General features: G+C 33.5%; 1 protein-coding gene across 6 annotated transcripts in view; it reads right to left on the bottom strand.

The window, feature by feature from the left end:
* The window catches only part of NAV3 (neuron navigator 3), an 890,287-nt gene that overhangs the window by 229,822 nt on the left and 640,343 nt on the right, over positions 1-20,122 (bottom strand). For all 6 annotated transcript variants that reach the window (XM_055359213.2, XM_063694177.1, XM_063694178.1 and 3 more), the window contains 2 exons: positions 16,040-16,112; positions 13,539-13,722 (listed from right to left, as the gene is read on the bottom strand). In XM_055359213.2, the coding sequence (XP_055215188.1) occupies positions 13,539-13,722; positions 16,040-16,112 (257 nt within the window). The remainder of the gene's footprint in view (positions 1-13,538; positions 13,723-16,039; positions 16,113-20,122) is intronic.

Here is a 20,122-nt window from a genome sequence, read left to right as displayed (position 1 = left end):
GCTGGTTCATCAAAACATAAAAATCAAGTAGAAAACAGTAATTTTTAAGTAGATGTATTTAATACAAAAGTAGTTGAATAAACTATATTTATCAAAGCAAAACAGAATGTAAAGACAATCTTTCACATTACATCAGTTTTTATAACTCTTCATCTATATTAAGAAATTTTATAGAAAATCATTTTAGAATCACCCTTGTTTCTGGCCCTATCTATTTACCCTCAGTCTTGGAGTCACATAAACATATCACAAGAGAAGAAATCCCTATACAGAATCCGTATATAGTGAGACATGTAGTACTCTTGATTCCCAAAGAAAGAAAAAAGCATGCCTAATTATGATATCACATTTGTTTCTTCTAAAAGCACCATTCACAAGGAAACAAAGAGGAATATAAAGAAACAAAACTCAGAGTATAAAATAAGGCATTTCTTGGGTTTGAGTTTTAGTGGGCAATTTTTACCTCCCAATTTTCTCTTCTATAATACAGTATTATGTTAAAAAGACAGAAATTATTTCCTTTCAAATTCACTGAAAATGGCTTGAGAAAAAAAATCGGGAATAAAGTACCCAAGATATACTATAATTAAATATATTTTTTAAAGTTTAATGCTAAGGAATTTTAGACAAAAGAACAAACTTTAAAGACAGTTAAATACATTCACTAAGGGTTTTTAAGACTGAGATAGATGGAAATAAATTTCTTTATGTGTCCTATGATTGCTTGGGATAGAAATGAAACCACATATTCAGAATTAAGATTTAAAGAGCTCCATAAACCAAATTCTTTCTTTAGTATAAAGACTTCTGCAGGATCCTTGTGAACTGCTATAAAATGATAACTAACATGCTATTAGCACTAAGAAAGAGAGAGATATTTAGCCACTTCTGCAAATATATCTTTAGTACCTCAAAACTATATGTGGTCCTTAAAAAATATTAAAGGCATTTTGGAAAAAGTGTCCTCACTGCAGAGTATATCATAAAATACTTTCTCCTTTTGCTAAGAGTTCACTGAAAACAGTTATTGCCTAATCCATAAATAAGTCAGAAACAGCTTTTATCCACATGTGTTTCTTTTTAGTAACCGGGTGGCTGAAATATCATCTCAATTGCATTTGGGACAGGTTACTGTGATAACTTATCCTATTAGTGAAATACAGTATGAAAATATGTTATAACCTCTGTCTTATCTTAAATTTCCACAGACAGTTAATAAGACCACCTGCATGGTCTGCTTTTGTGGGATCTCAAAACAGTAACTAAAGAGGGAGAGGCCTGTGTAAGATATTACAACATCAAAGTCTCTTGCTCTTTTAGGAATGTCAAACTTCAAGATAAAGGAGAATTCAGGAAATGAGGCTCATATTTCTCTTACAATATCACCATAAATTAGATTTTCCACAATGCTGTTACTTACACATAGCTCAAAGTACTACGCTACAATGCTGTTCTGTGGATGTTTCCCATTTTCAATTTTTAGTTTGGAGTAAAATTACATCTCAATACATTCAGAGCTTCATTCAAAAAGTTCATTTGAATGCAACCACCTTAAAAAAATTGGAACTTGAATACTGGTAGAAAAAGTTATTTTGTCAAACTAAAAATTTAAAATAACTTAGGCAAAGACCACACAGATCAGTGAAAAATCAGATCATTTAATACTTCTAAATACTTAAAAAGCGTTGTAGTCATCATAAAATATGTTAAATTATTTCTTAATACATATGTTCAGGAAAATGACTTTTATTACATTTAAAAGATGAATATCTATAAAGTATGTGAAGATTTGTGAGAAAATCTAGTCTATCAAGTCCTTATAATTGGGCTGCTCTCCATTTAATGCAAAGAAAATATAATCATCAATACAATCATAATCAAACCAGCCCAATTGTCCCATAGAACTGACGTTTATGGTTTCTTTAGAATAAACATAGAAATTGACCCCTCCAGTCTTAAAACTTGAGAAACTTACGGTTGTCTTATCTGGGTTTTTTTTCTCGGGAAACCAACCATCAGGCCTCCCAAATAGTGTCAAGGAACTGAAACTTATCAGATAATTATATCTGGACAATAAGACGCCAGGCCCCTCATCTGTCATGATTGCTTAACTGACCACCTGCTTCCTGTTGACCAACTCCTCTTCCTTATCCCTCCCTCATTCCTGTTTTCCCACACATAGTTACATTTCTTCCTTGCCATATAAACCCCTAATTTTAGTTGGATTTGAGACTGGTATCCCTTCTCCTAAGCTGCAGCACCCAGTTAAAGCCTTCTTCTCTGGTAATACTCGTTCTCTCAGTAAGTGGCTTTCTGTGTAGCGCACAGCAGGACCTAGACCAAATCTCTGGCATTTCAGTAACAATATTAGTAAGCAGTGACTGGAGTCACAGAACATCTCTGATGGGTGAGCATTGTTCTAGAGCCTGCTACACAGCAGAAAGAGAAGGCTTTTTTTTTTTTTTTTTTTCGTTTCACATCTTATGAGACTGAGACATCAGTTAGAAAGAGGGAGGCACTTGGGGTGGTCAGAAGTAGAAGCATAGAAAAGGGCACATAAAGAGATGTATGTTGCAAGTGTGCCCTTGACTAATGGTTAAAGTCTCATAAGCAAGATAAGTTGCTGAAACATGCAAATTCCCTAAATCTAATTCCATGCTCACCAAGTTATCTCCTGATTTTCCGTGTAGGCTTGGCTACAGAAAAATAATCTAATGATCATTCTGACATAATCATTATAGCTTTTTTATTTTTAGTGTATTTTTTTCTTTTTCTATATATATATATATTTTTCAGAGGAGGAATCTCTGTGACCAGGCTGGAATGTAGTGGTGCAATTATGGCTCACTGCAGCCTTGACGTCTTAGTTTCAAGCCATCCTCCCACCTCAACCTCCCAAGTAACCAGGACAACAGGCACACACCACCACTTCTGGCTAACTTTTTTTTGTATTGTATTTTTTGTAGAGAGTAGGTCTCACAGTGTTGACCAGGCTGGTCTGGAACTCCTGACCTCAGGTGATCTCCTGCCTTGGCCTCTCAAAGTTCTGGGATTACAGGCATGAGCTATCATGCCCAGACAATTATGATTTTTTGAGACAGTTGCAGTTTTTATTATGTCAGTAATTTTTCAAATTTGAAATTTGAAAAATTATAAGTAATTTGAAAAATTACTGACTTATAATGGAAAAAAGGTCCATAATTATTAATGTTTTTTAGTGAAAACTAACCTCAACTTTTTGAGGCTGAAGCTCTGAATGTATTGAGATGTAATTTTACTCCATATTGAAAATTGTAATGAATAAAGTCAATAGTTATTTTGTTTAATATCTTATTAGACTGAGAGATCAATCAGAAAGACAGGGGCATTTGGGATGGTCAGAAGTAGAAGCATAGAAAAGGGATTATGGAAAGTTAATAGTTACTGACTTTATTAATTATAATTTTAAAAATTTATTCAAAATTATAAATATTGACTTTATTAATCTGCTTTTTTATAGACTAACCTCAAAAAATTGAGATGAGGTTAGTTTTTAGTAGAAAACAGATGAATAAATTCAATAGCTATTGACTTTAATAAGTTTTGAAAATTTTTAATAAATTTTAACTTTTTGATGTTAGTCTTTAGTAGAAAAGATTAATAAATAATTTCATATAGTATAAAATGGCAAATGAAATAATTACATATATAATCAGTGCTCTATTTGAGAAGAAAGTGGCTCATACATGCCAAATACGTAGTACCTGTGGTTAGAATCAAATTTCTAGTGTTTGACAGAAAATATCTAACTAGGCCGTCAAAATGTCCTGTTATAAAATTTTAAATAAATTAATCACAAATTAGTTATGAGTCACAGCTCTGTTATCACTTCACATCTTAAAAAATATTTCATAGGACAAATAATGGCTCACCATTGTTTTTATCTACATATTTATGGCAAAAAGTGTGTCTTAAGTTCTTAAGAGTTAGTCTCATACTTTCAAATGTATTTATATTCTCACAGTTCTTTTGGAAAGATAAAAGACAATTATGATGTTTTTGTTTTATACCTAGAAAATCAAGTTTAACTGATTCTGACTTAGTTAAGAAAAGTAAAACTAAGAATATTTTTTTTTACAAACAAAACTAAACCAAAACCAATGATCTGAACATAAAAAGCATTTTAAACTATAATAACTGGATAATCCCGGAAAAAAGGCACTGGCATACAGTGATCCTTTGTTTACTTGGACTGATCTCCCCAAACTATCATAAAATGAGCTCTGGCCCTAATTCAAATTATCTACTATTTTATGCATCAATTCAAACAAGTATCAACTTTTACCAGACTTTCAGATTTTCAGATAGGCCTTAACTAGGGAAGAGTCAGAGTATATTACTTGATTCTGAAGAGTGTGTGTGTGTGTGTGTGTGTGTGTGTGTGTGTGTGTATCTCCTATCTAAACACTCTTATTGATTTTCAACTTTTGGAATCAACCTATACTAAAAGCATGGAAGAATCAGCTACCTGTACGAAATAGATTAATCATATGAACATTGGTAACAAAAAAAAAAAGTGCCGATAACAGAGATTGGAAATTGTTAGTGGATGGAGGAGAACCAAACCGTAGTTTTAATATCCAGGTTTTACAAAATCGAATACCAAAAGATACTCTACAGGTGATTGAAAAAGAAATAAAGATGTTATTCCATTATATAAAGGTACAAAGTTAACCAATAAAAGAACTAAAGATAGTGGAGTGTAACTATGTTAGTAACACTCCTAGAAAGACCTGCCTATATTTGCTATCTCTTTTTTTAATTGACACATACAAATTGTACATCTCTCTCTGTAATTCCTCCCTCTCATTCTCTTTTGTACAGATTCCAATCAAGTTACCACAGCAACTACTTCACTGAAAGAGCTCTCATCAAAGTCTCCAGTGCAAAAGCGGTAAGTCAGTTCTCAGTCCTCATCCTACTTACATGCAACATTTGATGTAGTTGACATTCTGTAAATAATGGATAGAAACACAAACTCTGTACTAGATTGCCTTGATCCAATATACAGCCTAGTCTCTGTGAAACTGTGCAATTTAATTGATCTTTCCATTTTCTGTTTCCTTATGTCAAAATTAATATTGAGAATACAGTACAGGCCGGGTGTGGTGGCTCACGCCTGTAATCCCAGCACTTTGGGAGGCCAAGGCAGGCAGATCATGAGGTCAAGATCGAGACCATCCTGGCCAACATGGTGAAACCCCGTCTCTACTAAAAATACAAAAATTAGCCAGGTGTGGTGGCGTGTGCCTGTAGTCCCAGCTACTCGGGAGGCTGAGGCAGGAGAATCACTTGAACCCGGGAGGCAGAGGTTGCAGTGAGCTGAGCTGAGATCATGCCTCTGCACTCCAGCCTGGTGACAGAGTAAGACTCCGTCAAGGAAGAAAGAAAGAAAGAAAGAAAGAAAAAGGAAGGAAGGAAGGAAGGAAGGAAGGAAGGAAGGAAGGAAGGAAGGAAGGAAGGAAGGAAGGAAGGGAAAGAAGAAGAAGAAAGAAGAAAGAAGAAAGAAAGAAAGAAAGAAAGAAAGAAAGAAAGAAAGAAAGAAAGAAAGAAAGAATACAGTATACACATCATAGGATTGTCGTGAGGATTGAGACAGTAAATGTATGTATAAACTATTTAGAATGGTTCAGAAAGGGCTCCATATAAGTTACGACTATTGATCTGTCTCTCCATTGAACACTTTCTGCACCTGCTTTCCAGGACATCAAGTTCTACTTTTCTTCCTACGTTACAGGCTAACTCTTTTTGGTCTCCTTTATCAGGTCTTGCCATCTCCTTGATCTCTAAATATTGGTAAGCTCCTGATCCAAGGCCTCAGTTCTCTTCTTCATCTATGTTCAGATTTTGGTGACTTAATCATGTCTAGCCTCATAGCTTTTTATTGTTGCTATCTGCTTATTTTTCCATGATTTTTATCTATAGGCTCCATCTGTCCCTTAAACCCCAGTTTTGCAATTCCAATGGCCTCCTCAGTATTTTGGATATATCTCATATATATTTCAAAGCTCACATGGCAATAAGTGAATATCTGACCTTCTCCCTACCAAACCTTTCCTCATATTTTTTTCTTCATTTCAGCAAATGGAAACGCCATCTTTCCAACAGCTAATACTACATCGATAACGTACAGTATCACCTTATAGCCTCCTTATCCATGCTAGAGTTTCCTTTCTGTTTACCAATTTCATTACAAGTCTATCAGTTTCTTCTGACATTACCTTCAAAACACATTTGGCATTTAACTTCCTCTCTGCACTTTCAACATGATAGCCCAAGCTTTTTCCATGACTTCTTGCTACCACCTTTTCCCTACTACACTCTACTTTCAACACAGCAGGCAATGTGACCACTTCATTTATGTGCCTGTTTATGTTCCTCATGGCACATAGTATCTTCCCCTCTCTCCAGGAATAAAAGTCAAAGTCTTTACAATGGCAACAGGCCCATACTAATTCTTATGTTTCTTTGAATTATATCCTACTCTTCTTCTGCCTCTTTCCCTCTGATCCAGCACAACTGGGATAGATGTTTTCTCTTCTTGAAGAAAACCAGACAGGCTCTTAATTCAAGGTCTACGAGCATTTCTTCTCTCAGCCTGAAACACTGCCCTGAGATATTCACCGACAACATTCTGTCATTTTCTTTGTTTAGTCTCATCATCTGAATGAGGACTTTCCTCGGTCCTCATGAAATTTAAATTAGCAAAAACTTGTTCCCACACATCTGATTTGCCCTTTTCTGATTTATTTTTCTCTGTCATCAGCTGTGAAATTACTGGTAAATATTTTATTTAATTTTGTGTTATCTCCAATTACTAGAATGAAAGCTTCAAGAGAGCAGCTTCAAGAGAGCAAAGATTTTTTAATCTCTTTTGTCTTCTGCATATCTCCAGTGACTAGAAGATTGTCTAGAACATACTACGTGCTTAATAAAAGTTTGTAGAATCAATTAATGAGGGTGGAGAGAAATAGAGAAGTGTGAATCCAATGAAAATGGTCAAATTGATGAATAGAAACTAGTGGTAGGAGCATTCTATTTAGCTATATGGAAGTAACTAATAAAAAAAATCTAAACTAATTAAAGGGGTTACTCTGCTTATTTAGACTGGGCATACAAAGGACTGAGCATTATTAATCTATTTTATTGGAAATATTATTACTTTAAATTATTTTCATATATTTAATTAAACTTAGTGGAATGGGCAGACTTGATTAGAGAAAGAGAGAAAAGGGAGAACAGTAATGAGGTTGACTTAAGGTTTTTAATGTGGGTCAACGTATTTTATTACACATGTGATATGATCTTCAAGTGAAAGAAGGGAAGATGGAAATAGCTGGTTTGAGTGTCTATTATATGCTGTGTTATGCTAAGTAAGCATTTTATACATAAACCATTTCATCTGGTCTCTTCAAAACCCTTATGAGAAAGTTGACACCATTCCAATATTAGAGGAAGAACACTGGAATTTGAGCAGGTTAAAATCACTTGACCATGCCACTCCGCTGGGAATTGGCAAGCAGGACTCCAACCCATACTTGCTTGACTCTGAAATAACCAATATAGCAAGATGTTTAATCTTTACCCACATAAAATACATCCAAGAATACTGACATAGCGTCTGGGAATGATGGCTCAGGCCTATAATCCCAGCACTTTGGGAGGCTGAAGCGGGCAGATCATCTGAGGCTAGGAGCTTGAGACCACCATGGCCAACATGGTGAAACCATGTCTCCACAAAAAATACAAAAAAAAAAAAAAAATAATAAACAGCTGGCCGTGGTGGTGGGCACCTGTAATCCCAGCTGCTAGGGAGGCTGAGGCAGGAGAATGGCCTGAACTCGGGAGGCAGAGTTTGCAGTGAGCTGATACTGGGCCACTGCACTCCAGCCTGGGTGACAGAGCAAGATTCTATCTCAAAACAAAACAAAATAAAACAACAAAAATACTGATATAGATAAAATCTTATTTTATATTACATATATTTAAATTTTTAAAAATTGATTACTTGGTTAATCAAGTCTTTATCACTCCAAATATAGCCAAATATTTTCTTGTAATGAATTTAAGAAACTTAAAATCTGAGTCCCACCTTTACTATAATATAATCTTCATCTATAACAACCGAAACACCAGTGTTAGAACATAACAAAAGTGTGTGCACGTGCACACACAAACTTTCTCTTAATATTACATACTCTTGGTTTCCAAATGCAGTCAGTTAAGAATAACTTCTTTCTCTTCAATTATTTCTCTCTAGAGATAAAAAACCTGCTTTAAGTAATGATTTTATAAATATCCCTCTTCTTTTCTGTTTTTGTTTTATTTAAAGTTTAATCGATTAACTGACTTTTTTTTAAAGAGCACACTATGGCCACAACACAGAACTGAGTTAGGCAACTAATTGAAGCCAGGTTCACAAGAGCTTAAATTACTAAAGCCTTCCTGTCATCTTAAATTAAACTTCCTTATATACTTCTCAAGATTTATAACCTTTGGCCAAAAAGCTGTAAACTGTCCCAGTTTCAGAGTGAATCTCCCAGAAGGAAATAATGTTTCCTGGAAAAGATACCCTGGAAGGCAAATGTCCTCTATGGTAAGAGGGTTCCAAAAGCAATGTGTGTGGTAGGGATCATGGGAACCTTGGAAAAGGGCTGTAAGGGAACAGACAAGCCGTTCAGAAAACATGTACCCGGGGATTTCACAGTTTAACTTGTGAATCCTGTAGGAGCACATTCATCTTAACTGAAAGTGGACACATTCTTGATTTGCTCCTATAAAATCAAAAGCAAAAGGGCATATGATCATCTGCAGAGATCATAAACTTTCAAGTTCCCAATATATAGTTTTTTAATTCAGAAAGATTTATCACCACTGGTTTTGCCACCTCTATCATCTATCTATGTAATCTCTTACCTCTACTTTCACATTCAATTTTCTTCTTTTTACATGTTTTAATTGTATACTACATAAACTACTCATGTGATTTAATAACCACTATCTGTGAGTTGGTAAAATTCATCAACTATCTGATAACAGGAAGGAAAATCATTTAATAATCTGTTCAAAAATTAAGATAAAAGTATGTATTTTAAGAAAAATCACGTCTTTTAAAAAAGCTTTTAGCAAATAAAAAAATTTATCTTTTACATGTACTATCATCCTAACACCTTGTATATAACCAGGTCAGTGCATAAGAACAATTAAATTTCATTTTATTTTTTTTTTACTGTAATGTTTTTACCAGACATTCTTAGGAAAATCATGCATTCATTTACTGAGTGTTGTTGTCTGGTATGCGCTAGGTACTGCTTAGGGTTGAAATAGAATTTTCTTTTAGCTTTCCTGCCAACTAGAACTCTAATTGTCAAAATGCAACATATGAAAAAGTAAGGTTCACAGAAATAGCCTAGGATGAAAATGAATTTTATGAATTTTAAAATTATAGGATTTATTTTTACATTGTTTCTTAGAATAAGAAATAGGATTTCCTTCATATCCCAATTAATACCTGTGGAAAATAACTATGATACCAACCTTTATATACGATTTTTTTTAGCATTTTATATTAAAACACTTCTCATATTTCCCCTCTTGGTTGGAGAGAAGAATTTTTATCTACCTTTTTCAAAATAAAAAGAAAATTAAGAAATACAGAATGAACTAGTTTTATTTCATATATTAAATAAATGCAAATAAGATGTTTTATATTTCGGAATATAGCAAGATATTGAATCTTTACCCACATAAAGTCCATCCAAAAAATACTGACATAGATAAAATCTAATTTTCATATCAAATATATTTAAATTTTAAAGAATTGATTACTTGGTTAATCAAGTCTTTATCACTCCAAATAAGCCAAATAATACCCTGTAATGAATTTAAGAAACTTAAAATCTGAATCCCACCTTTACTTTAATACAGATCCAGGTCCTGGCAGTCTGATTCCGGAGGTAAACTCCTAATAATTAGAGCTCTAGGTGCCACTTGAGCAGGACACACATGCATGCACACTTGTGCACACACACACACTCAAGCTCACATATAGCACATGACCCATGCACCTATAGATACATACACTCAAAGGTGGAGAGGGAGCTGAGAGAGCAGGAGAGCAGAATTTCTTACTCTATTCTTTCCTCTTGGTCCATGTTTTATTTTTTCTCCTGTATATTTCACTTGTTAACCTTTAAATCCAAATTTCTGTTTAAATGAAAGCTATTCAACTTGAGGAAAAATATCTGGAGTTTTTTTCAAACTAGCAAAATCAAATTAAAATTATTAATGTATGAAATAAATGTTGTGGAAATATGTAGAATTATGCCAATTTACTTTAAACAAAGAGGATAAAACAGAAATACTTTCACTGAACTGAAACAATGTGCCCTAAGAAATATTTATTAGTCTACAGAGAAAAATATGAGAACATTTTCTGGCCAAATACCCAGAAAAGTATAGCAAGTTGACATTTAAACTATTTACTTGGAAAGAACTTTGAAATCAATAGAAAGGCATCATAAATCATGATTTATGACTCACACCTCCAGCAAATGAAGATAAATTTGTCACTAGGAATTTTTCTGCATTAATTATCTTGGTTCTAACACATAGATACTACATTATGTTCCTATGTAAATTATCATTATGGCCTTTTGAAAAATGCTTTAAAATATTGATTGCTACAGCTAAGTCCACATAAATTATAATTTACATATTAATGTGATACACTAAATCTATATAAATAAAAATAAGTATTAATGTCTTAAATATCATATCCTTTAAAACATGTAAAAATTCTCTAAAAGTAAGACTAATGAAAGTAAGACTTGAACTCTTCTATATTAGGGTCCTGAATACTACTTTTATTAAAGCTGTTACTCCATAAACATTTATTAAATTATATATCAATTCAAAAAGTAATTAAATCCAATTTAGCAGAGAAAATTTTGCTAAAAGTCTACCACAGCCTTAAAGGCTTTAAAGGACACCGTTGAAAAGAATACTTTTCATAAACTTGTAATGAAAAATTGAGACATCCTTCCACAAAAGAGTATAAAAACCATGAGTATTACACATGGCTTTATATTTTAAACTACCCCATAGTTTCACAACAGCCATGTATATCCAGCAAGAAGAATAGGAAAATAAACAATTTCCTAAAAGGGTCATAACTACCAAGAAATTCTGGGCAAGAAATTCTAGGCAAGAAATTTCACATGGAAGATACAGAAAAAGAGTGAGGTAAAGCAATGTCAAATGATATTCCGTATCACTTCCAGAGTCAACATGCTTTACGTAAAATAATTTTATTTCCTTTATTTTTTCAGCTACTATTCTTGTGTCTTCTTTATTTAAATTGCTTAAACCGAACTCTAGTAAATATTATTTCTGGCACTTTTCAGAATCCATCCCTTTGTTCCAAACATCCACACAAAAAATAATAATACATAAAACACGATGTCATCCACTTTGTTCTTCTATATGCTTACGAAAATCCAAGAAACTTAGCCTATAGAGATTTATTTTCCACTATGAGTCTTGTACAATCTCACTTGATATAACCAAAAGCCAAGATGAGCTTAAAGAACCATCAAATATCTGCATTATTTTATAATAAAAAATATCCCCCATCACTTCATAAGCTTTATATTTTATGCTATGTTTTTAGTAAAACTATAGCTTTTTTTAATTCATTTAAAAATTCACTGGTGAGTGAAAATCTTCCAAAGGGAACCACATTTACATGGTTGTATAGAGAAATAAATATTGTTTATTATGGAGTAACAAACAAGGTCCATATGAGGGTTGGTTGGTAGATGAAAGAGAGGTGATTTCTGAACAGTTGAACAACTGACAGTAAGTGGGAGGTGGTCCATAAATGTACTTTGGAACATTATTTTAATTGTTTGAGTCATTTCTAATTACCAAACTCAAGGTTAACTGAATGTTAATAGGTTTCAAGCTTGACTTCTAAGGTGAACAAAGTTAAATATTTACATTTGTTGACGAGTGTTTATATTTTCAAAGACGATGAAAGGGATTTTCATATCCTCTCTCCTCAAGAAAAATAATCATAACTATTTATGTAATAGAGCTAACTAACCAATACCCCAGTCATTGTTCAGGAACAAATATAGTAGCTTGCATGAAAGTTGTTAAGTGAAACTTCATTCTGTGATCATTTATTTTGATATGTAAACTATGTTAGACTATAGTCTAAGTTATTCGTTCAAATACTAGTCTAGTTGTTGCTATGTAGATATTTTAAGGATGTAATAAAAGTCTATAATCAACTGACTTTCAGTAAAGTTTACTTTAGATAATCTGGGTGATCTTCATTCAACTAGTTGAAAGTTCTTTTGTTTGTTTGTTTGTTTGTTTATTTTAGACGGAGTCTCGCTCTGTCACCCAGGCTGGATCTTGGCTCACCGCAACCTCTGCCTCCCTGGTTCAAGCAATTCTCTGCCTCAGCCTCCAGAGTAGCTGGGATTACACACGCCTGTCACCACACCTGGCTGCTTTTGTATTTTTCATAGAGGTGGGGTTCCACCATCTTGGCCAGGCTGGTCTCGAACTCCTGACCTTGTGATACATCCACCTCGGCCTCCCAAAGTGCTGGGAATACAGGCTTGAGCCATCGTGCCCGGCCGAAAGTTTGGCTTTTCAAAAGCAGAACTGAGGCTTCCTTGAGAGGAGAAATTCTAGCTGTGTACTGCAATTTTAACTCATGATGAGAGTTCTAGCCTGCCCTCCCAGCTGGGCTGCCCTTCAGATTTCATACTTGCCTAACCAGTATGCTCAATCATGCTAAACCAATTCTTCACAATAAATCTCTTGTTATATATCATTTACTTGCTTGACTCCTCTAGTTGAATACTGACTGATATAATTCTATATTGGAAAAAAATAATAATAATGGAAGAGAAAAGGAAGTTGCCATGATTTGGGAGCACTCCACCAGGCTGTGTCTACATATGCCAAAAGACTCAGGCCAGACAAATAATACATGTATGTGCATACACACACACACACACACATACTCATGCACACACACAATCAAAAACACTATGTTCCCAAACTTCAAACTCCTATGTTTAACAGACCTGAAATTTCTGACAGACTTAATTAATCAAAAATATCAGTGAAAGATAACTACACGACAGGAGACTAGGACTCAATAGCACATTCTAAATACTGAAGTCACTTGTAGAAGAAAGTAGCCATGCCACATTACTTACACCAAAGACATTTCACACTGTGATACAGAACAACAATCTTTAGAAAACAAACAAAATACGTCACCCAAAAGATGATAGATGTTGCTTGTCCAAGCAAAACAAGAGTGGTTTTAGTTTCTATTACACAAGTCAAATAATCCCATCACACTGATACAAGTACATGAGTACGTTTTTCAAACTCGTGGACAATAATTTGTTAAAAACAAGTTGTATCTACACAAACTAATTGGAAACACATTCCCTACTTTCTTTCCTTACCTGGACTGCATATCTTGTTGGGTTTTGGCCTGGCTGGCTTCCGATGGAGGGGAAGCGTGAGTAACTCGCTGCTGAAGTTCCACCAAGGACTGATAGTACTGTTGTTGATGGTGTTGTTGCTGCTTGTAGCGAGATAAACTGAAAAACAGCCCTAGAATGGCTTTTAAGTTTCCATTTCTTATTTCTGTATGAAATGAAAAATACAAAAAAAGAATCATATGTATTCAATGTCCTTTTTAACAAATTCCAGATGCAATTCTCTTGAAATAAATCTATGAAGATAGAGATACAACTTAATTCTCTCAGTCACAGTTGAATCACAAACAAACCTGAATTTCTGAAACATGTTAACATTTCCAAATAACTTGGAATTTCAGGGAGAGAATAAAAGGAGAGAGGGTAAAAAGAACAAAGCACACTCAGAAGTGATATTCTTTGCTGACCTTGAACTACAATTTTTCTCGAGTTAGCTGGTTCTTAGAAATAAATGAGCTCTCTCTTGTGCTAACCATTTGATTTAGCATGTTGATTCCCTCACAAATATACACAGCTGTTGCCAGCATAGCAGTGGCTACGAACTGGAGAAAGAAAGCCACTTAAATGTTGGTTGTCCTGCATTTATAAATATTGATGATGTGGGTGCACCTCCTAATACCAACTGGATTTGTTGCAATCAACTTTCTTTCTAAATCACCCACTTACCAACTCATTTATACATATTTATGTATGTATATATCCTCCAAATATATATCCATATATGTCAAAATATATATGTGTATGTATATCTTCCAAAAGCAGACATAATATCAATTTTTAATGTTCCAATTCTTTTATTTTTAATTTATGCTATATATTAATAAATAATGAGGATTAGCTTACGTCAGATAACATAATTGAATAAGCAGAAATCCTTGTTCTAACAGATGAAGTTCCTGTGTAAGATTTTCAAATATTGAATAAAAAAATTCAATTCACAATGTAGGGTACACATAAGCCTACATTTTTCTCCTGTAGTTATAACTTGAGCTAGTGGGTGCAGCGCACCAGCATGGCACATGTATACATATGTAACTAACCTGCACAATGTGCACATGTACCCTAAAACTTAAAGTATAATAAAAAAAATAGGAAAAGAGAAGGAAGTAAAGCTTGAAAATAAGCTACACAACCTGTAATCATATTCTAAATAAAACTTGCTGTTGGCAATAAAATGCATCCTCCTCTGAGATTAAGGTTTTATGTCCCCTTTTGGAGTTTAGGAAAATTAACCAACTCTTTGGATTTCTTGCTCTCTGATGGTTTATCATATAACTCAAACTATGCAGTAAAATAATTAACATAAAATGACCCTCTGAGTTGTTCTATTTTTCCCCCAAACATTTCTCATAGTTTTCGTCATATTGAAGAGTTGGCTTCATCAATCTGAGGCTACAGTGAGAGAGTGTTAATTTTCTCCTATAAACCTGAAAGATTTTGTTTAAAGAGTCTTTAAAAAATTATTGTTTTATTATTTTGCATGTTTAACTAATTTAGAGAGTAAATTTTGAGCATTCATATATATTTTAAAGATGAATGAAAATCAATAGGCTTACATTAATAAAGGTTTTCATAAGGAAGAGACATAAAAAGTGAATAAATGGCAGCATTTCTAGCCTGTAACTACTTAGCAACATATTATCCTGGGGAATTTTACTCAAATGTTATTCTAAGTTACAGAACTACCAGTTAGGTTTGAACCTAAGCTTCTTGGTCATTAAATGTGTAATTTAATTATATATCATAACATGCAAATAAAAAAGAAATTTAAATATCAGTGTTCTCAAGTATGGCAAATTTTATCTTAAGTGTAGCAAGCTTTTGCAAACTTTTGCCACCTTTATAAGTGAAAGTAAAATAAACTCAGAAAAAAGATCAATGTCAAAATTTGTTCAAGTTTTCCCCATTTTGCTATCTTTCAATTTTAGTGATGATCTTTTGAATCTTTAATGATTTAAAACATTTATATATAACAGTGATTAATGCTGTTAGTTCTAATTATTTAAGACTTCATAGTGACTTAAACTTACCAACTATTTTGATTATTTCTACCAACTTGAATATATTATAGAAATGTTATTGATAAAATAATATTTTAAGGCTTAATTAAAATATTTTACCTGTATTTATGTCCATCCAACATTTATCTAATTATCTATTAATCTACTTAAGAAATCTAATTATACTATAAACTAGTAATAACATAAAGATATTTTTTTGATTCACTCCTCTCCCATATAGTTGGTTATGAAAAGAACATTTCTGGCAAAATATGGAAAACATTTAAATACTTAAAGCACATATTAATAACCATTATGTTTATGTTTCGGTTGTCTTGAAGACTTCACCAATTTCCTTTATCATATTAAGGAGCCGTATACTCCAATGTTACATTTCTTACATTATAAAAAATAATTTAAAAACATTGATGCCATTTGTGACAATTCAGTCATTCTTTTTCTTACCTTCAGCAGATAGACCTTGAACATTTACCCCTCTGGCTGCTAGAAAACTAAGGCAGACATCAACATTTTCAATCTGCAACATGAAAAGCAGTGAAAAAGCAACTTAGAGGATTATATTTTAACAAATACATGTGCCAAAATGAAACCAGAAAGAACGATAAAGAATGAATAGTTTACATTCATTTCATACTAGAAGTCTTAACCAGAGTTTAACTAGAATTATTTTGGCTAATTGCAGAATGAATATAAAGCTTTCATTGTACAGCTGGTACTTACAAACAATTCATAAAGGCCTGATAAAGAACGGCATTCTTGCAGATTAGCAACCCACCTACTTAACATAAAACTGGATCTTGTATTTTGCAAATAAGTCCCAGTGAAAGCATCCATACAGACTGAGATTGTTGCATGTGTGAGTCTTAGAATGTTAGGATGTGGGTAATTTAGATTCAACCAGCAGTATTTGTCAAGTACGTCAAAAGCTAGATAGATGGAGACAGGTTTGAAACAACATGAAAATGAAGCATATTTTCATCCTAAACATAGCACATACTTATTTTAAAAATTATATTTGTATTTCTAGAGGTGAATAATCTGCTGATTAAATATAGGTATTTTGTTTGATATTTTAAAAGGGTGATGCCCATGGCACTTTTTGTTTGTTTGTTTGTGTTTTTGATTTTGAGACAGAATGTTGCTCCGTCACACAGGCTGGAGTGCAGTGGCACGATCTTGGCTCACTGCAACCTCCCTCTCTCGGGTTCAAGCGATTCTCCGGCCTCACTCTCCCAAGTAGCTGGGACTACAGGCGCACGCCACCACGCCCGGCTAATTTTTTATATTTTTATAGAGAGGGGTTTTGCCATGTTGGCCAGACTGGTCTCGAACCACTGACCTCAAGTGATCCACCCGCCTTGGCCTCCCAAAGTTTTAGGATTACAGGCGTGAGCCACCATGCCAGGCCCCATGGCTTTTAAATGATTGGTTTCAATATGATTACCAGTTTATAATCATTTAGGGTGAGAAGCAAAAAAATAAAAAAATAAAAATTTGATCATGACATTATATAGCAGTGACACAGCTAAGATTCGTAAGAGCATAGAAAGCTAAAAAGTTCCAATTCTTTGTGATCCATCTCCCTGGATTTGGGGGTATTCTATAAATCTTTAGATTCTACAATAAAGAAGAGATTTTAAATTAATAACTTGGCAAGGTCCTATTGTCTGTCTTACTAAATTCTCATCGAAAGCTATGCATGAGGACACACAGAGTTCTGCCAATGTCCTTCCTAGCTTAGCTTCATAGCAAGGTCAAAATGTCTCTTAAAGAAAATGAAAAGAAAAAAATAGATTCAAGAATCTATCCTTATAGAGAAACTATTTACGTTCCTTTAAAATAGTAATTTTGTACAAAAATAGATAATATACAATGATATGCTTTTTGCTTAAAAATGACCACAGCCAAGATATACTCATTTATTTTGAGGAAAAAAAATTATATTAATTAACTTCAAAGTAAGTTTTACTGAAATTATCTACTGAATAGAGTTGAAGATGCTGAATACAACATAATATAATAAATCTTATTTGTTCTGCAGATCACCATCTGAATATCCAATGAGGCGATAGTGCTGAAATATACATTAATTCTTTCCTTTCTTCATATTTCATTCTGCCGCTAGCTATAAGATTATATAAGGAAGGAAAAGAGGAGAAACAATAACAAGAAATGAGGCAAATTTGATGTTCTCTATCCATCCGCAGTATTCTTGTAAATGTATTTCTTTCAGATCCATTAAAAATTAGTAAAAGAAAGATGCCAAATAATTATTGTGGCCTAATATTAAGAAAGATAATGTGATGGAATATTTTTAAATGTTTGCAAGAGCAGTCCTAAAGTTCTTGATTTCAATGCAATTATATGCCTTTTATAAAAAGAAGGAAGATTTCTGACCCAAGTGTGATTTGCTACAAAATGTTAATAGGATATTATTACCTAAAGTTTAGTTACTCATATTATACACGAACAGGTTAGCTCACTGAAAATCCAGAAAAGGCTCATTGAGTCTGAACTAAGTTTGTAAGATAATTTTTGGCCTATCATTTAACCAGCATATAAAATAAACTGATTCCTAAATTGAGTGTTAGACACAACTCTCTCTCTCAACTTGCACCACAATCAGAAGGGGAATGTAAAAGAGAAGAAGAAGAAAAGGAGAAGGATAAGGAAAGAAAGAAGAAGGAGAAGGAGAAAAAGGAGGAGGAGGGAAGAGGAGGAAGGAGGAGGGAGGAGGGAGGAGGAGGGAGGAGGAAAGGGAGGGTGAAGGACGAGGAAGGAGGAGGAGGAGCAGAAGGAAGGAGAAGGAAGGAAGGAGGGAGGGAGGGAAGGAAGGAAGGAAGGGGAAGGAGAACAACAACAATAAATGATCGATAATACATTCTTTTTTATTTTCAAATGTATTTATCAGGAGCATTCAACCATTTTTACTATTCTTTCATAGTCATTCATTATGAGGACCAGCAATTTAAGATAGTTAGTTATGTTCCCCATTATTGCCTGAGTAGCTAAGTAATAGCAACAGAATAAGTACTTGAATACAGTTTCCAATATGACTATTAAAGGCTAGTTCAGTAAAGCTCATTTATTTATTCAACATTTATTGTTAATATTAACAGTTTACCAAAATTTATTTTCTCACAATGTATCAGCATAATAAACATGACTTTCAAGAAAATAATACCTTTTCCCCACTTAATTCTAGTCCTTCTGTAAATTCAATAACATTTGTTAGTACATACTAGACTATACATTTCACAGTAAAAAGAAGTGGTTTTAAGATATCTTGTTAAATGCCATTTATATGGTCACTTTCTCACCAGAGGCATACTTTAAGATAATTTGAGTGGATTTTTTAATGATAAAATGATATTCTCTGGTTAAGAATTTTATTTCAAGAAATTGTAAAGATTTTATCATTCCCGTTTTTAAGATGGATTTCCCTTAAACATCCCTCAGTTATTATAAATAGACCTAGTACAAACACTGTTTTAATTGCTTTTTTCCATATTTAATGTCAATTTTTTTAACTAAAAACCTCTAAAACTTTTTGGTAACTTACAAACAGATAAAAGTTATTTTACCATCAAATTGAGCCAAATAATTGTAATCTTTTATTTTCCTTCATTATTGTTTGAATTGGATATCAAAAAAATTCAAATCATATTTTAACACCAAAAATTTGGGTGAAATTTTAATTAGAATAACTTCATGTACCTTAATATTTTCTAAAATATTGACTGTGACCCACAGCAAGAAATAAATTGAATAGCACAACCCAATATACACATACATAATTATAATGGAGTCAAAGTTTCACAGAATAATACTTTACCTTAATAAATTCAGGTTACTGTGATGCTTCCTAGTGCAGTGTACTGTCTTCTGTTTAATCTATTTAGATTTTGCTTAAAATCTACTAGATGGATCTCAGGGTCCATTAATGGATGGTAATCCACAATATGTAAAACACTGCCCTAAGAAGACCAGAGCATTGCCATGCCTACATTGCCTCTTTTCTGGTGGGGTTCGTGGCAGGTGGGCATATTCAAGGGTAGCAACAAGGTTAATGAAGAGACAGTGAAGGTGATGAGAAATGGTCAGATTCCAGATGTTTTCTGAGAGAAATTGATGGGAAGATATGGCATTTGAGAGAAAGAGAAGAGTCAAGAATAACTCCAAGATTTTGGGCTTTAATCACAAGAAGGATGAAGTCTGTATCCAATGAGATGGAAAAGATCATGAATGGAAGTCGGAAGCTTCTTTTTTGACATGTTGGCTGGTCCATCAAACATTCAAAAGTAGATGGTTAGTAGGCAGTAGGACACACAATCTGGAGATCAATTGAGAGGTTGGAGTGGAGATCTAAATTCAAATTTTTTGGTGATGTGAATGAAGTCTTGAGGGTGGATTATCAACAAAAGTGTGTAGACATAAAAGAAGAGGAACAAACATTGAGCCTTAGGAGATTATCCTTGGAAAGAAGAGGAGGAACCAACAGAGAAGAGTGAACAAAGCCACCGGGAA

The sequence above is a fragment of the Gorilla gorilla genome, chromosome 10 (assembly GCF_029281585.2).
Source record: "Gorilla gorilla gorilla isolate KB3781 chromosome 10, NHGRI_mGorGor1-v2.1_pri, whole genome shotgun sequence".
Classification (NCBI taxonomy): Eukaryota; Metazoa; Chordata; class Mammalia; order Primates; family Hominidae; genus Gorilla; species Gorilla gorilla.
This window is presented reverse-complemented; position numbering and strand designations above follow the sequence as displayed.